Below are 21496 nucleotides of genomic sequence, written 5' to 3' on the forward strand. Positions count from 1 at the left end.
TTGTGCCTTAACCTAAGCACGTTAACTGCACCATTGACAAAACATAAAGAAATTTAAAGTTTCAAAGACTCTGCTACATTATGATGTATAAATGTAACTAATTCGGGCTTTGCAGAAATGCACAATGCTACCATAAATTCTGCCAAAACAATGAGCTAAAAGGGCTAAAACACTCTCACTCTGACTTTGTCACATGTTGACGTTTTGATTGACGTCTTGGTCATGGACTTTCCACATCCTCATGCAACGTGAAAAGTACCCTGGGCGCATTGGTCGTTGACGTTCTGGGACACTGTGTCAAGTTCTGCCTCTTATAGACATTGTCTTTTTTCAAAATACACAAATTTAACTTTTACATACAGTCTTTTTCAAAATAAACGCAATACGTAGGTACAGCACTGCCAATTGACGTTTTTTTCCTTCAACAACAAAATCACGTGGTTAGGTTTTGGAAAAAAGAACAGGGTTTGGCTTTAGCTTTAACTTTCGTCCTTGTCCCATCGCGTTTCCCCCTGACGTCGCCAGGCGCTGTTAAACTATAACGGCAACCGGCCGCGTATCATGCCAACGTTAAAGATGCTTTTTTAATTGGTTTCCGATGCCGCAAGTCACTGTCCAAGTGTTGGATTTCGACGACTTTTGAGTGAGACCAGGCTCACTGCAGATGGGTGAGAATTCTCTGTGGGTTCATTACCACAAAAGACACCTTTCACATTGCCGAATACTGTCAGTTAACTTGAGGGCAAGGTGCTTCTTTACCTTGCAAACTTGACTTGCTCACATCAGAGCACCTTATTGTTCCCAAATTAATGATATTCAGCTTTGGTTTCACTCTACATAGCTACTTGTCCCGTCAGAATTGTGCCCCTCAAGCCAATACATAATCCTCCCCTAACCATAGCCAAGGTTTTGAGCCTAAATGTAACCACACATTGACTACAGTGTTGTCGAAACATCGAGAAACATAAAGTTTCAGCGTATCTCTCCAGAATAACGTGCCGATTTGTAATGTCCATGGTTTTCAGAAATGTACAATGGCAACAATTTTTCTGGCACCTGGGTTGTTCAGCCCTTCCATTTTAACTGCTACTTCATCTTTCAGTAACTGTATTTCAACCATTTTAAATGTTTCATGTGCACATTTTCAGCAGAGTGCATATTTTGCCCTTTGTAGTTTTATGATTAAAACATCTTAATGTTCAAAATGTAAAAGAAACGGCAAAACCTTTCAAGGTCGAGTACCAGCACAGACCAGTAAAAGTTTTCACAGTCACATAAAGCAGCAGTATAAATTCTAACTATATGCCATTACTTACATTAATACATGTTAACCCTAAGCTTCAGTAAGTGTGATGCCAGCTTTTACACATCTCCTTTACAGCTGCACCATTCTGAAAAATGATTGATTTATATGCAGTGTAAAATCCTCCGTGTCCTGTGTCATTATCCTGTTGGCATAAAGGTAAAAACATGTTAAACACCGTCATGATTCAGTGTGTATGTATTCCATACAACGTGAGAGTAAACTGCACGGACATACCTCAACTTTTCCAGTCACGTTTGTTGTTTCCACTTCTCTAACTCACAGTGCAGTAACCCACGGTCACACTGACACTCATAAATGTGTGACACGTGTTTGAAGATTGTTATGCTTCACCTGCTATTAACCCACTTCCACTTCCTTGTTTACCTGAAAGTACAAAGAAGCTACAAATATACATCTTCTCTCCCACGGCTGCCCTCGACGTGTTGATACAGTCTCTGTAATGTCACTTTTCTGTAGATCACACAAAGTCAGAAACAGTAAAAGAAGCAGAAGTTTACAAATGTTTATTTTACAAAAGAAACGCTAGAAATGGTGTAAACAGAGCTTTAAAGATCAATCTAAATTGTGGCTTCTCTTTTTTTAATACTGTGGGGATGGTGCAGTCTTTGAAGAGGCAGCAGAGCCGAGTGTTTATAGTACAGATAAAAATCATCTGAGTTCAGAGAAAAATTAATGTCAAAGATCAACTCGACACACAGAAATCTGAGTGCAGAGGATGAGACGCCTCGGAGGCAGCTTGCTGGGGGAGGAGGGGGGTGTCAGGAGGTGCTGTTGGGGGGGTTAAGAAAGAAATAAAGTGTTTCTGTCTACAGTTTGGGCATCCTGGCAGCATTGAGGCGCATGGACACACAGGAGGAGCCGGCAGCGTACCGCATCTCCCTCAGCATCCCACTCCACTGCTTCTTATCATCCTCATACCTAACGAGACCAAGAGGAGAGTCAGCTTTCTGAGCAAATACAGTGGTAACCAACCATAACATGTTGGTCACATAACTTAAGAAGACTTACTGCCAGACGTCGGTGACCTCTGTGGGAGCCACCTCCTTGTTCTCCATCTGAATCATGGCAAAGCCGCCCACAGCGTACAGGGAGCCGCCATTGCTCAACAGGTTGACAGAGCTCCTCTCCTGGGGGAAGTCTGTAAATGGCTCCCACCTGAGGAGAAACAACATTAGAAGAAGGTCAAGTGTAAGATGGAGCTCTCATTTTAGATGTCCTTTGTACCTTGGTACATTTGTCCAGTTTCATTATGTTTAAGCGGCTAGGATAACTGAGATGTGGTGTACAGAGACCAAAAAAATGCAACATGAAATATCTAAGTAAGACATTGTGAAGTAAGAAACATACCATTTATACAGGTATATGAATATATATGTAAGTATGTATTTTCATTTTTATTTCACTCTGGAAATCTTGACAACTGCTACCGAAATTAGCCCGTTAGCCCCTGTTAGCTAACAACGGTGTCAAAGTCATTCGGAAACTACTTATTAAACCAAATAAATTAAATAAATAGATAAACCAACACGTTCTCACGTTCAGCAAATACGGCAGTTTGGTGGTCCTACACTTCAAACTATGACACTAGGTACCCCTTTAGCATCAGTTTTTGATGTTCAGAGACTGCGTGTCAATTTCAGCTAGTTACATCAGTTAGTGTCTTTTCAGAATAAACTTCCATGTTTACAGGAAACATAGGTTTCATCTCCAAAACTACTTAAGTTTTAGGCAACAAAACAACTTGGTTAGGTTAGATTATGGAGTTTGTTACATAACTTAAGTGAGTTAACAACTGTGATGTATGTGACGAATTTCATATGACATATGTCACATGAGGGTAACTATGTGACGGCCAGTGACAAAGCTGCCACTTTACACTGTGGGAATGAGAAAAGGCTGAATAAACAGTACACTAAGATTAACCTTTAATTTATTTATCTTAACAAAGCTTCACACCGAGGTGCCAAGTAGCTCCCTTGGTAGAGTAGGCGCCCCATGTACAAAGGCTACGTCTTTGTTGCAGCGGCCCAGATTTGATTCCAACCTGCAGTCCTTTGCTGCATGTCATCCCCCTTTCACGCTACCACTTCCCTATCATATAAAGGCCAAAAAAAACAAGCTCCCTGCTTAGCCTGCTAGGTAGCTTGGCAGATTATTGCCTAGCATCAAGCAAGCCAGTGCTAACAGCAGCAGATAGCTAGTTAACTCAGAGTTACCGCAGCAGCATTTTTATCCTAAACTGGCTTTTCAGAGAAACTCTGTCAAGAGTCAAGACAGTCGTCTCTGTGCTTGCTTTAATCAACAGGAACAAGCTAGCTGTTGGCTAACAGGCTGCTAAATGGCCTGGTGGGCTTATGAAATGTTATATTCAATAAGAATCCACAGGAAAAATGCCAATGGGAAATCAAAATCCTGATCAGGATGAGATGTGTGTTAATCAATTCTTAAATACCAGGTTTTGGGCTTCGAAGCTTCAGTGGGAGCAGCCGTAATTAATCAAACTTTGGGTCTGGGAATGAAAGATGAAGTTGTAATTTGTGATATGCCAGTTTCTTTAGGCATATCAGGTACTCAACATCTTGGGGGTCACAAATCACAAATTTTGAAACTATTTCAGACGCTTAACTTTTTCAACATCTTTTAACAAGTTACAGTGGCGCTGGACTGCTGGAGGCATTAGATGAAAGCATGTCAGAGTCACAAAACTATTGCTCAGTTTGAATGTCCTTGTCTGAAAATAACTAACAATAATGTTGATGCATAATAAATAATGTTGGAGTGTTATTTTTTTTAAAAGACTGCGCATTGGCATACTGATTTAGATGCCGATTAAACGACTGAAGCTTTGCAGCAGGTCAGTCCCACAATTTATTAGTTTAATTTGGGTTTTTTATTAATTGTATGCCATTAATTCATGTTTATTTCATATTGTGGTTTTTATTATGTTCTACTGAACACTTTGGGGCTCAACATAATGAGGTAGTTCTAAAAATAATGATGTCTAAATGTGGTTGTTTGTGTAACATTTGGATGATTTATCACAATTCCTCAGCTAAAAGGTTCAAACAGAATCATACTTGTTTGTTGTGAAGTCAAAGGCTTCACATGTATTAATGAGGCCCTCCTCGTTGACTCCACCAGCCACCACAATCTTGCCGTTGTGGACGACGGATCCAAACATGGCTCTGGGTGTCTTCATGGCTGCCAGCTCCCTCCACTCTGACTGCTTGTGGTTGTATACAAACATCTTGTTGAGGGCTTTGCTGTGGAGACGGAGGCAGAAACACAATCGTTGGATTTTAGAGTCAAAAGATGTCACATGACGGCCAGATGGTGTTCACACTAATGAATGCATGGCAGAATTTTGTGCTCCTTCAGTGTGTTCAGTGTAATTGTTTCAAAAACTGCCTTCTTTTCTACATGAAACATTAAAAGATACAACAAACAAAACAAAGGATAAAGGAAATACGGATCATTTGGAATAAATTGCTTCGGAAATATGATTAGCAAAGTGTTTGTTTCCCCCAAAAGACATTTAGGCTGAAAGGCGACATTCCAGTAAATGATGATGAAAATGTCACCTCCTGTCTTAATCAGTTTTGCTAATGTAACTAATGGATTGACAATGTGCTTCAGCATGAAGCCTTCATCAGTGAGCTCTCTTTTTAAAGGACACCGCAGCCAATCAACAATCAACAGGAACACAGCTACACCTGAGAAAGAGAGAGGATACACACGGCCAAACAGCTGAATAAATAGCTCAGAAAAAAATGACGGAAACTCACTTCAATATATAACATAGAATAAATGAAACAGGAAGCACAACAGGAAAATGAAAAAATGAAATTGGAAATAAGAAAGACAGAAATGAGAGTGAATGTTGTTGTCACTATTAATCAGTAGTTTAAAGTTTTTCTCCTATTTTCACACAGTTTAGTTTTGTGTCCAAACATACTCAGTATGTTATGGCACAGGACATCACTTGATATAGTTTGTTAAAAATATGTACAATAGAATTCATCTGGTACTTTTGATATTGACACATAATAGGAATTAGAGGTAAACTAGTCCATACCCATTGAGTGCACAGTTGCCCACATACAGTTTCACATGGTGTGTGTTTGGGATACAGGTCATATGAAATTGCAGATGAAATAGTCAACTGAACCCATTAAGAAGAGCAATGTATTCAGACAGAGTTTTTGTGAATTTGATAGTACGATTGCTTTATTGAAAGTACAGTAGTACCATTGTCAATAGTGGGATAGTTAGTGGGCTAAAACTGTAGTTCACATGGGAAACATAGATTGACCACGTCAGTGAGTAGAAAAACGTGGGACAGACAGAATGACTAACTGACAGAGTGACACAATGACAGTTTCCGTGATTATGTACAGCATACCATACCATGACTTAGTCATACCAAAAATTAGGAAAAAAACAAACAAACATTCGGCCACAGGGGGAGCCACCGCGATCAGTCGCATTTTAGCCATTTTTAAGCATTTTTCTGTTGTTAAAGCACCACCCAGTTGCCAATCAGAGTTAAATTTCTCCAGCCACCTTGAGGTGTCCTGTTCTACATATCTACCAAGTTTAGTAAAAATCGATATGGCGGTTAGGGCTAGATAAGAAATTAGTTCTCTAGCGCCCCCATTTTGTTTGATGGGGTCAATAATGGAGGGGTCCCCTCAGATTATGTGTGGTCATATGCCATAAAGTTGCGTGGTGATGGGTGAAACCCTTGAGATGTTATACACCTTTATGTGATGAGCCATACCCTCCGCAATATTCATTGCCTTATAGAATCTCAGTTTTAGTAAGTTTTCCAACTTTTTCCCAGAGGGAACTTAGATATTGGTCCCTAGATTATGTTCACCCAGTTTCATGCAGATCGTTCAAACTTCCTCGAAGAGATTGATTTTAAGTGTTTTTCAAATAATTCAAAATGGTGGAAAATCTATATAAGCAGAAGTTATGGGTTCTTGAGGCAGATTTGTTCCTCATGAGGAGAGGCATCTCTGTACAAAGTTTCATGTCTCTACGACATACGGGGCATGAGATATGAGAGAGTTTGCAATTTCAATCGGTTGCTATAACGCCCCCCTTTGGCCAACTGATGTAATATTGCTTCATTCGCATCCTCCCATGACCCTCTACCACTGTGCCAAATTTCACATGGATTGACCAAGTCAGTGAGGAGAAAAACGTGGAACAGATACACAGACAGACACAACCACACACTCACAGACAGAGTTTTCGTCATTATATACCAAGATTAAAGGACCAAAAATCCGAATTAAAGTTTGGGGAGAAAAGCTGGCACACACATCTATGCACTGGAGATGATTTGGTTAGCAGCTAGCTAGTTTAGAGCTCCATAATATGAATTTATAATAAGAACTATAGTGCACTTTGTTGGAGATCTGTCTGTCTATCTATCTATCTATCGATCTGTTTCTTTTCTGTCATTAATGTTATATTCCTTTTTTTTTCCCCTCACCTTTGTATGAGGGTTCATATTCAAGATTTTCAGCCTTGTGGATCATCTCTTTGTCACACAGGTTTAATTTTTTTTTTTTTACACAGAGCTCCATCTCATGGCACATCTCATGGCACACATCTCATGGTGTTAAGTCCTGGGGTTTGAGGACATGTTTGCTGTTATGTACAGGTATCACTGCTGCAGAGACAGATAACAGACCCTTGACTATCACTGTATCATTTAAAGAGATGCACAGAGTCAGTATCTTCTATTATTGTAACGTATCAGGCAGCTCTGGACTGTAGCAGTGTAATTGTGTCTATGAAGTGGTGTGCAGCTCTGCAGTCTGGCACAATGATAGACCAGAGCACAAACAGCTGCAGTTCGTAGCATAAGGTCGCTCTCACATACACACACACACACACACACACACACACACCCACACCCATTTACTCACTTGTCATCTGTCTTTCCTCCAATGCAGTAGACCAGCCCTTTGTGGGAGACGACAGAGTGTCCGTGGATCTTCAAAGGAAGCTTTTTGGTCTCGCTCCACTTCATCTTCCTGAGGAATTCATATTTAATTAATAGTTTTAAACGATGTCCTTAAATGTATTTTGTTCCTCTGGATTTGTTGAGTAGGTTAAATAAATCAAGTTAGATATCTAAACTATAAAAACAAGAAAAAACAGTTCCATAATTATTGACGAAACAACCAGAACCAATTAAAAGTGTGAGATCACCTCAAAACAAGATATTATTTTTATCCCTTTCTGGAATGGGAGCAGTTTTGTTGATTAATTATCACTTGAAACTGTACAGAAGGTGAGGCACAGGGTGAGACACACAGAGAAATAAATAAAATAAGATGACGGGAAATAATTGCACTGACTCAACATCGTAGCACATCACAGAATCCAGTGACTCGTTGGTCTGGAGGTCTTTTCCGGCCACGGCAAACAGCAGGTTGTTGCTCTCTCCGATGTTGAAGAGGCATCTTGGAGAGGGCATGGGCGGCATGGCGGCCCAGTCTGATGTGAGTGGATCCAACTGTGAGGGAAATTACATTAAAACACCCTCTTAGTCCCCATTAGCTCGTGTCTACATCTCCTCATGACTGGGAGAGTGAATTACTGTACTGCACAGTATCCACATATTGATTATGCTGTAAAATATAGGTATTAAAGGCCTGCATCACTTCCTTCAGCGTCTGGGTCGCTAAGAACTCATAGACAACATGTGAAACATAATCCATTAGCTGATCGCAGAATTTATTTAGGAAAAACTGTATTGCCGTCATTCTTGTGGTTACACACTGAAATTTTTGTTTCTCTACTTTATTTCTGGTTTGAGTTTAACTTAGACATTGAAATACAAAAGAGGGTTTAGATGAACTAAAATAGTTCCTGAGAAAGAGTTTGTGAGTTGATGTTAACTGCATTATGTTCACTAATAATCTCACGTTTAAGGTACTACAAACACGATCTAATTAGAAAGAGTTGGACATGTTGGGAGTTAGATGAAAAGATTGACACCATCGTCATGTCTGTCCAATAGAGAAGTGAGATCTCTCCCCCTCCAGTGGACAACCATGGGAACTTACTTTGGAAAAACTATGTACAGTAGTTGGGAAACGGTGAGAGACCTTTTTAAAAGATAATATTGCAAGTCAATAGAGTTGCAATTTGTTGTAAAATTTTTTCAAAATTTCAAGTTCAAGACTGAAAATTTCGCACTGAGATGTATTTACACGTGCTATGGGTCTTGCTCGTTCTTTTGGTTCCTGGCTGATAAAAAGACCAGGAGTTGCTCGATAAACCACATCAGGTAAGATGACGGTAATTTGTGCGTGAAAGCTAACTTCCGTAGCTAGCTACGTAGCTGGTGTTGGTGACGTATGTTATGCTAGATGAGAGATGTAGCTCACTGAGAAGTTTCACACAAAACTAAATGGTACTCTCACAAACCTACGGTAAATTGCAGCTTTCTTGATTTGATAAAGATTTGTAATTCATGGCACATTTCAAATGGGATCAAAAAAATATTTGTCTTATTCGTCACATAATTTCTCTCTTTTGAGTCCAAAAACCCAGAAATGAGTTAGCATTTTAGGACTTCCAGTTCCCTTGTCTTGAAGTCAATACGTTATTGGTGGGTTTTTGGTTAGGCGCCTGAAATAAGTTCTGTAGTCAACGCAAGCTTAAGAGACTTTGTTTTGTTCTCTGACAAAAAATTCGTCAGTAAAAGCCCCGCTCCTGAATTTTGAAACTTTTATGTGTGGCTAAATGAGACTACAGAACATCATCAAGCCAAACATGGCTTTACTGCCTCGTCATGGTGGTGATATCAAGTCATGCTAACGTGATGTAGTAGTGGTTTATACCCTAACGTTAGCATTTTGCTTCTGGCGATTGCAGTTAGATTTCAAAAGTCCTAAAAATGGTACTCATCTGTGAGGATTATTTTGCTGAACAAAACGTGTAAGTATCATAAACATTTGCCACATAGGTTATTTTCTGCAATATTCCAAACTCCAATGGAAAAACTCCATAGGCTTTTTGACGATGGAACTAGGGCGGTGCAAACTTCCACGTCGGCCTACAGAAAAACGTCATCCCCGGAGCACTCTATTCTCTGCTTTCAGGATGTTTATGGGGCCTATACCCCCACTGCGCTCAGGTGAGGTTGTGCCTTTCTAAACAGGTAGCGACCAGGTGCCAGACTGTAAGCAGCAGACTTCCAACAGACACAGCACCGAAAAAACGCAAATATAGTGGTTCGATACGCCAAAAGAGAGTCTTTGTGGTTTGCTAGCTTCATATTTAACGTAAAGATTTGACAGTAGTGTCTATCTTCTTGTCTAACTCCGCAATGAAGGTGAACAAGAATATTCCCCAAAATGTCAAACAATTAATTTAAATTATTAGTTTTTTTAGTTAAGGAAGTGATAAATGTATCAAATGAAATAAAACTTGGTAACCTGGTAGAAGTAGCATTGCAGAGGTAGTTCTTTGTTTTCCTCATCCACAAACAGTCCTCCAATGATGTAGAGCTGGTTCCTCTGTGACACCAGGCTGACGTGGTTACGTGGCACCTGCTCCGACATGGCCGCCAGGAAGCACTCATTCTCGCTGACGTCATACGCCACCGCTGCTGTATCATTGATCATGACGATGAATTCCCGTGCGTACATGCCATGCCTGCGGTTGTCATTCAGGAAGCCGGGAAACATGCTTTCCTCCTCCCCATCAGCACCCTCCTCCCCCTCCTTCTTCTTGGGCTGTTCTGGAAGTTTCCCCTTGAAGGCATCCCTGATGACCTGGATCGTCTTCTGGAGCTCTGGGTCGGCCTTGATGATGTCATCCGTCTCCACTCTTTCTTTGAAGTACCTCTCCGGCAGCAGGCGGAAGCGGATGCAGTTGAAAGCATCCTTTAGGAACTTGACGCGCTCCTTGTCATGGCGGACCCACGCCATGACCGCCTCGAATACCAGCTCCTCCTTCTCCACGTTCAGCGAGTCTCCACCAATGATGGCGAACAATTCATGCGCTGCGAGCTTGAGGAACTCTTCTTCCTTGTAAAGGAGCTCAAAACGGTCGGCGATGAAGTTGCGTCCAGCTACAGCAAGCCTGGGACAGCTGAGCACCAGACCCATCCTGAAAATGGCCATGCAGTTCCCCAGAGACAGTTTCTTCTGGAGGTAGTTGACGCAGACCGTAAAGACAGAGGGGATCTGGAATCTGTTGGCCACAGCGATTATATCCTGCACATTGTCATCGGTTAGCTCAATCTCAGCCGAGTAGAGGTACTGGACGATCATGTCCAGGATGGCGGGGTTGACGTCCTCCAGGACCACCTCCTTGGTGTTCTCCACCTCCTTCCCATCCTCTGTGAAGAAAATCTCCCTGAAGTAAGGGCTGCAGGCGGCCATGATGAGCCGATGACAGGGGAAGCTGCGGTCACCCACCTTCAGGGTGCAGTCCACAAATTTGTTTTCATTCAGCAGCTCCTTCAGCCCGTCCTGAAGCAGGGTGCTCTGAAAGAGGCGCAGCTCCTCCTTGATGGCATTGGGGTCCATGGTGTGTCAGGAGGAACAAGGAGGTCCGTGGAGAGAGGAAGGAGAAGGTGGCCACAGGTCCTTTTGGCAGGCGGTCCTGGCTGGAAAAGGCAGAGCAGAGAAAAGGTTCCCAGTGTGAAGACCCTGCAATTTAATCCCGTCCCACCCTAAATATAGCTCCCTCTGCCCCCCCTGCCTGCTTCAGCTCTAGTGGAATCTGACTGGGCCGAATCACAGCGCAGCAAAGGCCTCGGCTCGAGCAGCTGCTGTCACAGACGGAAAGAAGCAACTGGCTGCTCAGGCTGGGGATCTGCCACCATGATTCAGCTCCCCAAGTGTCATGTGGCCGACTAACAGTGGACACAATGCTGTCAAGGCCCTCGAATAGCTCGCCGCAAGCTGCACGTATGACTGGGAGGATATTTAGAGGAGCAGCAGTCACGTTTAAAAATATGTGTATATACGTAGATCATTCTGTCATTTTCATTCATTCATTCTATTACAGCCAAATCAATTGCACTGACTCAGGCTTATGTTCACCTATAAATCAATTGCTTTCTAATTTGTCATTCACATACAGTAACTAAGTAACAAGAAAATTTATTGATAATTCTAATCACAGACAATATATTTATAGTCACTATTACCACTGGGGCTGCAGCTAACATCACATTTATTATCAGTTACTCATAACTTGATTATTCTCTCAGAGCCAATGTACCGTCTTTAAATTACATGTTCAACCAAAGAAAAGCAGTGAATTCTCCATATGAACCAACAAACTGGATATTTATATCTTGAAAAATGTTTGAATCAAATAGCTAACTTCCCAGCTGGTACCAGACCACATGACGTAAGAAAGACATGGACTCAAGACATGAATTGGATTTTGGTAGGGATGAAAATCAGGTTGAGGATATTTTAAATAACATTAACATTTTGTGGACATTGTGACGATTTGCAAACAGATGATTTTGGTGTCCATACCTCAAGACTAAAATATCAGCGTTGGTTGTCACTATCGTACATCAAATTGAAGTTGGCTGTCAAGACATTGAATTTTGGTCAGTTATTGACAAAATCCACAAAAACTGCAGTTAACGTTTTGTTTTGTCAAATGATTTATTGTTATTTTTATGCCGTCTTTTAACACTTTATTATTTTTTCCCCAGCTTTTGCTACAGTTCCTCAAAGGAACCACCAATGTCAAAACAAAATCTGATTATCTTATGCCATTTAATCACAGCGTGGCGTTATTTAGGTGAGATTGAAGAGCACAAAAACATTGTGCTAAAAATGGACCAGAAACGTTTGGTTGCAGCAGCTGTGTGCAGAAACAGGTGATAGTCACACATACGAGCTGCTCTGTCCACCAATCAGCATGCTCTCCCTTTTCCCTGCGGGGTGTATAATTGTCCAGCTGCTTAGTTCTGTGTGTGTGTGTGTGTGTGTGTGTGTGTGTGTGTCTTTGTGACTGTGTGTCACTCTGCTGCTAAACCTTTTAAAACTCACCCCAATCACTGAGATTATTTTACCACTGCAAATATTTACTCACTGTTATCTTTCTTCTTGCAGATAAATGGTGTCAATTTCCGCACAGTCACACATTTTAGTACAAAATGTTAAAAAAGGCCATTACTGATGTGTCTGGATCAATGGGATCTTATATTGTTACGTCTTATTTGAGTGGTCTGATAAAGAGTGAGGAGTGTGTAGAGTTAGGTAACATTTCTCCCGTGGGCAGCACTAAAGATAGATCAGACTACGCCACTTGTCGAGGAGTGTCTAACATGTAATTTAAGCAGAAGGGGAAAGCAGATTCTGCGTAAGAAAGCTCTGACACTTCCCTAAAGCCACAGCAGATTAATAAAGCCAAGTTCTAAAACATGTCTTGGAAATATATTTTGAGTCTTTAGGGACTGTATGAAAATAATTGAGCTAGGAAGGGGGGCTGAAAAGTGCAAGCAGGACCCTCCCCAGCATTATTTTCTTTGGATTCAAGGCGCAAAACGAAGAGTGAAGTGATGTACCCAAAGATCTTAAAGGTTCTGCATGCAACAGTCAGAGCATTAATAAAGCAGCAAACCACTGTTAACTATATAAAGATATGGTGGAGTAATGGCGTCCTGAGCAGAGAATGAAGTCACGCTACCTCTGCGTGTGTTGTAATCTGAGCTTCTCTGTGGTTTATTTTGGTAAACTAGTCTGGCCGTGCATGAATGTTAGTGCATGTGTGTATCCCATTGGCTTGCTCATCGCTGCCGCTTTGCACTGGGCTCACACTGAGGTTACGAATGATACTACAACAGGGTCATTGTGGAAGCGTAGCGTTAACATCGTTAGCTCTGTCAGCACTGTTGCTGTTAAGAGTTAGCCCCGTTAGCTGCTAGCTGCCAACTTAGCTTTCTCCATGTTGAGAACTGTGTTCATACACATAACATATACTCAAGATTTTTTCATGACACAAAATCTTGCCAACAAAACACACATTAACAAATTAGCCATGCCAAATGTATAGCAAACAAATGACACCTCCCTGTCCACGCTAAAACCAAGAACTACTACATGCTTTGCTAACGGTGAGCTCCAGTTTACGCATAATGGAATTTGGCTTTATATACAGAATATATATCTATAAATGACGTGTCTTGAACAGTTTGGCTAACTGTCAGCTTGCCCATGAACTGCAAACACATGGTGATCATATTATAAAAGTTACGAACCATAAACATCCACTGTCAACACGTTTCATCTCCACTCATTAGTTGAACAACTGGTTACACATGATGCTGAACTCATGAACTATATATTACTCTGTTTAATCTGTTTCTCGAAACAGACATATCGGTTTTAATTGCTACTTATTTATCATGGAAAAGCTTTGATACTAACTGATTTGGTCTGTTTACAAAAGGGAAGGCTGAATTTAAATATAAATACAGGAAAAGACAAAAAATCATACAGTCCCTTAACATGAATGTAATGTCTTTGCACATGTTGTATTAGTTTAGATCAGATTTATTAAAAAACAAATGTCGTACAGTATGGATTTACACAGTCAGTACAGCTCGGTAATATAGTAACAAACCAGTTGCTCAACAATGGAAGCACAAGTGTCCTGTGCTGTAGCACTGACTTGAGTGACATCAGCATGTGTTACCCAGTAGAGGGCAGTGTGTGTATACGTGTGTCCGTCCATCAGTTTCCTGCCTGAACAAATGTAGACAGTTAGTGGTAACAAAGAGGTGAAATCATGTAAACACAAAACATCACATTTTAATTCAGAAACAAAAAAAACACATTCAAATGCACAAAATAATTCCATGAAGTTACAGAGCATCAGTCATTTTTATATATATAAAAAAGAACTATATTTTATTGATATAAGTGATGAGAGGCTTCATTCATGTTGTTACTAGCTCCTGTGATTATGTGCTAATATGCTCTACAGTGATTGTTTGAGTAAAGAATAGCTACACTATGTCTTTAATGACATATTGATTGACTGATGCCATGTATGATTCTGACAGTGACAAGGCAGCAGAGTTATTTACTGGTCAGTCCATTTTTTCACAATCTTTGCTGCACTCACAGACTGTGTATGAAAACCATGATCATGTCCGAGAGGTGTGGGAATCCCCGGGAAAGTGGACACACACAGTGTGAGTGCTCATCTGTATTCCTGAGTAGGAGTCATGGAGTATCTCCTGCGATAGATGCTGATATAAAACAAACAAAACAACAGAGGTATCTATCAAAGCTGGCCTCTCTTTCACTGTAACTAGAGGAGGATAATTTTACAATAAGTGGTTCAGGAGGGGGCACAAAGACAGGAACTAGAATGTATCAGTGAGATCAGTGTACATGTAGATGCCTGAGAATTATGCAGAAACTTTACATAACCCTGCGAAAACGGCTGGTATTAGCTGCCCCTCCTTGAAGTATCTACAGCAGATGTACGGCAGATGCCTTCACTCAGCCTCCTGGAAAAAGAAAACACATAAGAGAGTCAATACTCTCAAACATTTGGAACCAATAAAATTGTTATGGCCTCATTTCGGCTGAGGAAACTGCAAAAAAAATGAAAGGAGGAAAGCGACAGATTTGCTGTTCGACAGGCAAGGTGTGAATGACATAAATGGCGTTAATATGGCAGGGATGAATCACCAGTGGAGAGTGTACCAGTGGATCTGCCGATCACACACGTCCTCTTGCACTCCTCCTCTGTGTCGAAGCGGTTCTTGTTGCCGTTACAGCCTCCGTACCAGAACTGGGCGCAGGCGTTGGCCTGCTTATCGTAGTACCAGCGGATATTATAGTCCCGACATGTGCCCTGGTCCAGAACCAGGCCACAGCGAGGGTCCAAGGGAACGGTCTCTGCAGGAAAAACAGCAGATTCTATAAAATCATCCACACTGCATCAAAAATAATTGGCCTCCCTGCTCCTCACCTACATGACCTCATTACTGAGCCTGTCAATCATAAAGCACTTATCATAACCCCAGAGGTCTCTCCACCACGTGTACTCTATACACTCTATCAAGTGACATCACAGCAGATCTGATCAGATATCAATGTTCACATATCGACAGATAATGTATTTAGGATTGTGTTAAATTGATTTTTATCTGACTAGCTTGGCTGTAGTTTAGGGAACATAACGCAGCTGCATCCTGTGTTTGACTTACAGGCTAGTCTTCACTTACTCTTATATGAGTCTAATCCAGTTTTTAATCTAACCCCGGGCTAAAAAAGGGCAGTGTTTCCATAGTAACAATGACCAGTGGCATCAAATGGCAAAGCTAGAATTACCACCTTATGGTTGTATGTATCAAGTTATGGTTTGCATTTAAGTCTGTTCAGACTTACATGTATCCATGACAGTAGACAATGCTTCAAGTTTCAGAGTGGGCACCCAAGATTAGTGTCACCAATTCAGTATCTGACCAAACGATTCCCTTTCTGGTCCTGAGATATGACATAGAATAATGGCCAGAAAACATTACGATGTCACAGTGAAGTTGACCTTTGACTTTTTAGATATTAAATGTTGTCACTTCATCATTTTATCCTATTAGACATTTGTGTGACATTTTGTCATAATATGTGTTGAGTTATGGCCTAAGACATGTTTTGTGAGGGCACACTGACTTTGACCTTTGACCACCAAAATTTAATCAGTTCATTGTTAAGTCCAAGTGGAGATCTGTGCCAAATTTGAAGAAATTTCCTTACGGTGTTCTGAGATATCTTGTTCACGAGAAAATCAGTTCATTCTTGACTCAAAATGGACCTTTGTGCCAAATTTAAAGACACTACCCCAAGCTGTTCTTGAGATATTGCTTTCACGAGAATGAGACGGCTGCAGGGTCACACTGACTTTGACCTTTGAATCTAATCAGTTCATCGTTGAGCCCAAGTGGACGTTGGTGCCAAATTTCAAGAAATTTCCTCCAGGTATTCTGAGTGATCGTGTTCACAAGAATGTGACAGATGGGGTAACAATGACCTTCACCTTTGACCTCCAGATTTAAATCAGTTCATCCTTAACTCAAAATGGACATTTGTGACAAATTTAAACACATTACCCCCAGTTGTTTTTGAGATTATCGCTTTAATGAGAATGAGACCGATGCAAGGTCACATTGACTTTGACCTTTGACCACCAAAATCTAATCAGTTCATTGTTGAGTCCAAGTGGACGTTTGTGCCAAATTTGAAGAAATTTCCTTTTGGTGTTCTGAGATATCTTGTTCACGAGAATGTGACAGGGTCAATGTGACCTTCACCTTTGACCTCCAAGTATTAATTAGATCATCCTTGACTCAAAGTGGACGTTTGTGCCAAATTTAAAGAAATTATCTCAAGTTGTTTTTGAGATATTTCTTTCACGAGAATGAGACGGATGCAAGGTCACACCGTTGACCGTTGACCACCAGGATCTCATCAGTTCACCTTGACTCAAAGTGAACATTTGTGCCACATGTAATGAAATTCCATGAAGGAGTTCCTGAGGTAACGTGTCCACGAGAATGGGATGAACGGATGGACGGAATACAAAAACAATGCCTCCAGCCGTGGCTCTCACTGGCGCAAAGGTATGAAAAGAGGAAACCATGGCTAATAATCTGAGGTTAGTTGACAATGTTGTGAAGCTAATAATGAGTGACATGTTGGAAATACACAGCAGTGAGGACACTGACCAGTTAGCACGTGCACTGAGCCCTGACACTACGCTGTTAGGCTCTTCGCTGAATCCCTGTTGAATTCACTGTTGGTTTTCAAGAAGACAAACATTTTCTGCTGGAGTGAACAGAGCTGAGGAGTTTGACGCAGCTGCTCTGTCAACCTGGTTTTATAATAATAATAACAATAATAATAATATTAAAAGAGTCTTATTTACACAGAATTCATGGCATATTAGTTCTGCTTCAGACAGTCAGGAACTTGACAGCTTTGTACTACAGATGAATTTAGACATCTGTCTGAAGTCTGTTAGTTTGATCTCAGCCACAGTCTATCTTTGTGTAACCATCTCCTGTTTGCTGTGTGAGGAGCAGACTCTATTAAACAGCAGATAAACTGATGAAGTTATCTGCACAAGTGATTTAAAGGAATGCCACACAATAGCTCTCTTCACTCAGACACTGGTTCCAGCTTTCTGATTTTCCAGCTGAGTGACCTTATGTGATACTATCAGAATCATATGCAGTGTTTGCTTTGTCAATCAAGAACATTTTGCAGTAATAACTACACTACATTTACACTACATTAAAATTGGAGTGGGAATAGCTCTGACAATACATCTTACACAGTGACATCAGTTTGACACATATGATCTAAGCTTTTAGAGATCAGTAAAATCGACACATCTGCCCTTAAACTGAACTCTGTGAGTAAAATGAGTGAGACAATGTGGAATATAAATAAATAAATAAATCCTTGTCTCTGAAAGGCTAGTTCTACTCTAAACACACATGTAATGGGACTAAATATCTGATCACTGGACAACTGCTCTCAAATGTTTCTTTTTTATTTCTGCCATGCGTAAGCCTGAAGGGAATCATGCGTTTGCTTGTGTGTGTGTGTGTGTATGTGTGTGTCTGGATCTCTTGTGGTTGCAGTGTTTAAAAACCTGTTTTATTGACTGTTTTATGCCATCATTGACTGCTGTCTCCTCACTCCCCTGAACCATCAGGTAGGGGCTGCAAATCTTTTATGGAAATCAGCCTGGCTAAAAACAACCGGCCTTACCACAGGTCACATTTTGACTTTCACTGTGGCTCAAAAACTGACATCTATAGAAAAGTGTGCAAAAGGAAGCGTGAATCTACTGCTAGCTCACCTAGCACCACTGACCTAGCTAATGATACAACTCAGCAAAGTAGGACACTATTAATGTTTAGATCTCACGCTGTCATGAGCACAAGGCCCCTTGTCCATAAGTAGAGCACAATTCTTTCTGGTAAGTGATGCTGTTGGCGGGTTTAGTTCGGTAAAAAGGAAATAGTTCCTACATGAAACTGCTCACAACAAGGTCTGTGGATTATCTTAAGTAGCTGGGTCATGATTTCTAAAAAGAGACATCGTGACTCACACCAAAAAAATCTTGATTTATTAATAGCACTACAGGTAAGAGGAAAAATCTGCATTTTTGATTTTGGCGTGGACTGTCCCTTTAAACCTCAGATATAATGACCTAAGATAGTGTTAAAGTGATTTCTACAGAACACAGCAACCTGTTAAAACATAACCACAGATGCAGTTTACATTAAATGTAGTTATTTTTAATTTCAAATGTGCATCTCAGGAAATATTATTTTGACAACACTAGGAGGAACGATGCATTTAAAAACCACTCATGGACACTATAATAAAATACACTGCTGCTAGTTTATCTTAAATGGAACTAGAAGGTATGATTCATTTTATTTGTGCTGCCTGAGGAGTTCCTGCATCATTTACAGGAAGCAGCTTCACTTGTTTTCTCCTGTTGATAGTGTTTCTCTGTAATTACTACGAAAGTGTTGCGTACCATGTTTTGTCAATAGGTATGTAATTATGTCATGTCTCTGCATGCGCCGCCTATTAAAGGGAATTATATATACAGCAAATCAGACTGTGTGTACCTTTGGGAAGAGCTGGCCTTGGTACACGCTCATGCTGAATGGTTACACCTGAGGAGGATGTGGATATTCTTGTAGAAGAAGAAGATGATGAAGATGAAGATGAAGATGAGGAGGAGCCTCTGGTGCTGGAGGAGTCCTCTTTGGACGGAGGTGTGAAGTCTGAGGTGTTGCGGTTAAATGTATCCCCGCGCTCTCTTCCAAAGTGTGTCTCAGTGAACACATGCTGCCCTCCTCCGCCCTGATGGTGATAAAACCAGTAAATGGTGTTAAACAGTGTTATAATGATCTTTTTATAACATACACACACTCATATGTTGCATACATGTCTGTCTGTGACTGTGCTGGAGCCTTTGCTGCCATGCTGGGTGGTCTCTACACGGCCTCCGTGGCTGTGAGTACTGGTGCCAGTGCTGGTGCCACTCTGACGGCCGTTCAGAACTTGCTGGTCAGTCACAGGTCGGTACCCATAGCCACCGACAACATAGTTCCCATTGTTGCCGTTCCTGTTGCCGTTGTTGCCGTTGTAGCCATTGTTTCCATAGCCGTTGTAGCCGTTAGTTACTCTGTTATAAATCAGGGCTCCATTCTCATCCTCACAGAACTGGCTGACCAGCTTGGATTCCAGCGCTGAGAAACAGAAAGACACAGAGGAGAAGTCAGTGTCAGGAACACAGGACATATTGTCTCTGGAGACTGGAGACCCAGTGGGAGATTTATTTTAGCCAGACTAGCTGCATGGCTCTGGGGATGAAAACAGTTGGCCCACTATTAAAGTCCAGGCTGAAATATCTCGGCGACTAACAGATGGATTGCCATGAAGTTTTGTACAGACATTCATGGTCCGCAGAGGACGTATCCTATAGAGTTCGGTATTCCCCTAAATTTTCCTCAAGCAGCACCATGACGTTTGCATTTGTTGCTCTGAGTGCAATGTCTCCAAATCTATTGGATGGATTGGCATGAAATATTTTATGAACGTCTCATCTAATCATCTGGTCAACTCTTTATTTGTCCAGTTCTTTAGTTTATCAATTTTCAAAGCACAGCATTTAAATCAAAGTAGTCCATCTGACAACTTAATTACCATGAAATAAAGACAAAAATTAAAGGTACAGTTTGACATTTTCTGGAATACCCTTATTTGCTTTCTTGCTGACAGTTCGATTGGAAAAACCATACCCCTCTCATCTGTACTCTAGATATGGAACCAGAGTCACCAGGGGATTAGCTTAGCACAAAGACTGGAAGAAGGGGAAACAGCTAGCCTGCCTCTGTCCAAATTTAAAAGAAACCCACCGACCAACACCTCTAAAACTCTATTTAGCATTTGTGTACTGACATTTCTAATCCAAGATATATGCAAGTACCAATAAGCTAATGCAATAAGCTAATATTTCTGTGCTAGTATTGATGCAGCGTAACACCAAGACAAAGAGTTTCTCTAACCTGGCAGTGTGTTGAAGTCATCAATGAGGAACATGTGCTCGCTGTCTGGGTCAGAAGCGATCAGATTGAGCTCTCTCATGAACTCAGCCTGCGTAGGGTCCGAGGTGTTCACAATCCCCAGTGCAAACATCTCAATATTCGCAGCATGTGCTTCTCGTACAGCTATATCCAGCTTCACTGGCTCTCGCTTGTCTGTCTGTCCATCAGTGATCACGATGGCCACTTTGCTGACTCCCAGACGTGAAGAGTAGAAGGCCTCCTGGGTGGCTTTACGGATGGCTGTGCCAGTATAGGTGCCCTCTCCCATGTATGGGATGTTCCTGATGGCCTGCTTTATGTCCTGTTTGGTGACGTAGCGGGCCAAGTTGAACACCAACTTCACCTCCAGGCTGTACAGCACCAGGCCGATCCTGGTGGCGTTGCGGCCCACTGTGACTCGGTCCACCAGGGCGTTCACAAAGTCCTTGATGATCTCAAAGTTCTCTGGGCCCACGCTCTCTGAGCTGTCAATGACAAACACCAGCTCCATGGGCCTCTCCTTACACTTGATCCCACATCCTGGAATCACATTACATCAGCATATGAGATCATGGCTGAAATGTCACTTTGATGAGGTTCACTGTACGGAATCTGATCTACTGATTCGCAGATAGGATGAGACAGTGGCTTAAATTCAGAAACTGAATCTTCTCTTATAGCATTAAGTCAATACTGAGAAGTGAAATAAATATTGCAAAGATCACAAGATACTTTACCACAGATCTCTTTGATCATCCGAATGATGTCCTCTCTCTGAAATGAATACACCAACACAGTGTGAGTGTATAAATAAACATGAGCAGTAACTGATGAAATAGTCAGTGGTGGAAGACGTATTCACATCCTTTACTTTATGTACAAAAAAAAAGCAATATTTTTAAAGAAACACTTCATCCTTCAGTTAATCACAAACATTCAAATTCAAAATCACTAATTTTGGAGATACGTGGTTTTGACTGGACAGGAGCATGAAAAAATGAAATGTGAAAAGTAACGAAAGCTGGAAATACACA

General features: G+C 41.2%; 2 protein-coding genes across 3 annotated transcripts in view; both read right to left on the minus strand.

The window, feature by feature from the left end:
- Nucleotides 1–1815: 1815 nt before the first annotated feature.
- LOC117250246 (kelch-like protein 41b) lies at nucleotides 1816–11000 on the minus strand. Its single transcript, XM_033616352.2, has 6 exons — nucleotides 9793–11000; nucleotides 7705–7862; nucleotides 7270–7377; nucleotides 4405–4590; nucleotides 2336–2482; nucleotides 1816–2245 (listed from the first exon to the last, which is right to left on the minus strand). The coding sequence occupies exons 1-6, from the start codon at nucleotides 10888–10890 to the stop codon at nucleotides 2134–2136; spliced, it is 1809 nt and encodes a 602-aa protein (XP_033472243.1). The 5' UTR covers nucleotides 10891–11000; the 3' UTR covers nucleotides 1816–2133.
- Nucleotides 11001–14125: 3125 nt separating this feature from the next.
- Nucleotides 14126–21496, minus strand: part of LOC117250192 (uncharacterized) — a 39481-nt gene continuing 32110 nt past the window's right edge. Inside the window, exons 31-36 of one of the 2 annotated variants that reach the window (XM_033616265.2) lie at nucleotides 21200–21236; nucleotides 20445–21002; nucleotides 19321–19625; nucleotides 18999–19236; nucleotides 15037–15246; nucleotides 14126–14852 (exon numbers count right to left, since the gene is read on the minus strand). In XM_033616265.2, the coding sequence (XP_033472156.1) occupies nucleotides 14845–14852; nucleotides 15037–15246; nucleotides 18999–19236; nucleotides 19321–19625; nucleotides 20445–21002; nucleotides 21200–21236 (1356 nt within the window). In that variant the 3' untranslated portion in view covers nucleotides 14126–14844. The remainder of the gene's footprint in view (nucleotides 14853–15036; nucleotides 15247–18998; nucleotides 19237–19320; nucleotides 19626–20444; nucleotides 21003–21199; nucleotides 21237–21496) is intronic. The other variant, XM_033616267.2, reaches the window with a different exon arrangement.

Source organism: Epinephelus lanceolatus, chromosome 24 (genome assembly GCF_041903045.1).
Source record: "Epinephelus lanceolatus isolate andai-2023 chromosome 24, ASM4190304v1, whole genome shotgun sequence".
Taxonomy (NCBI): Eukaryota; Metazoa; Chordata; class Actinopteri; order Perciformes; family Serranidae; genus Epinephelus; species Epinephelus lanceolatus.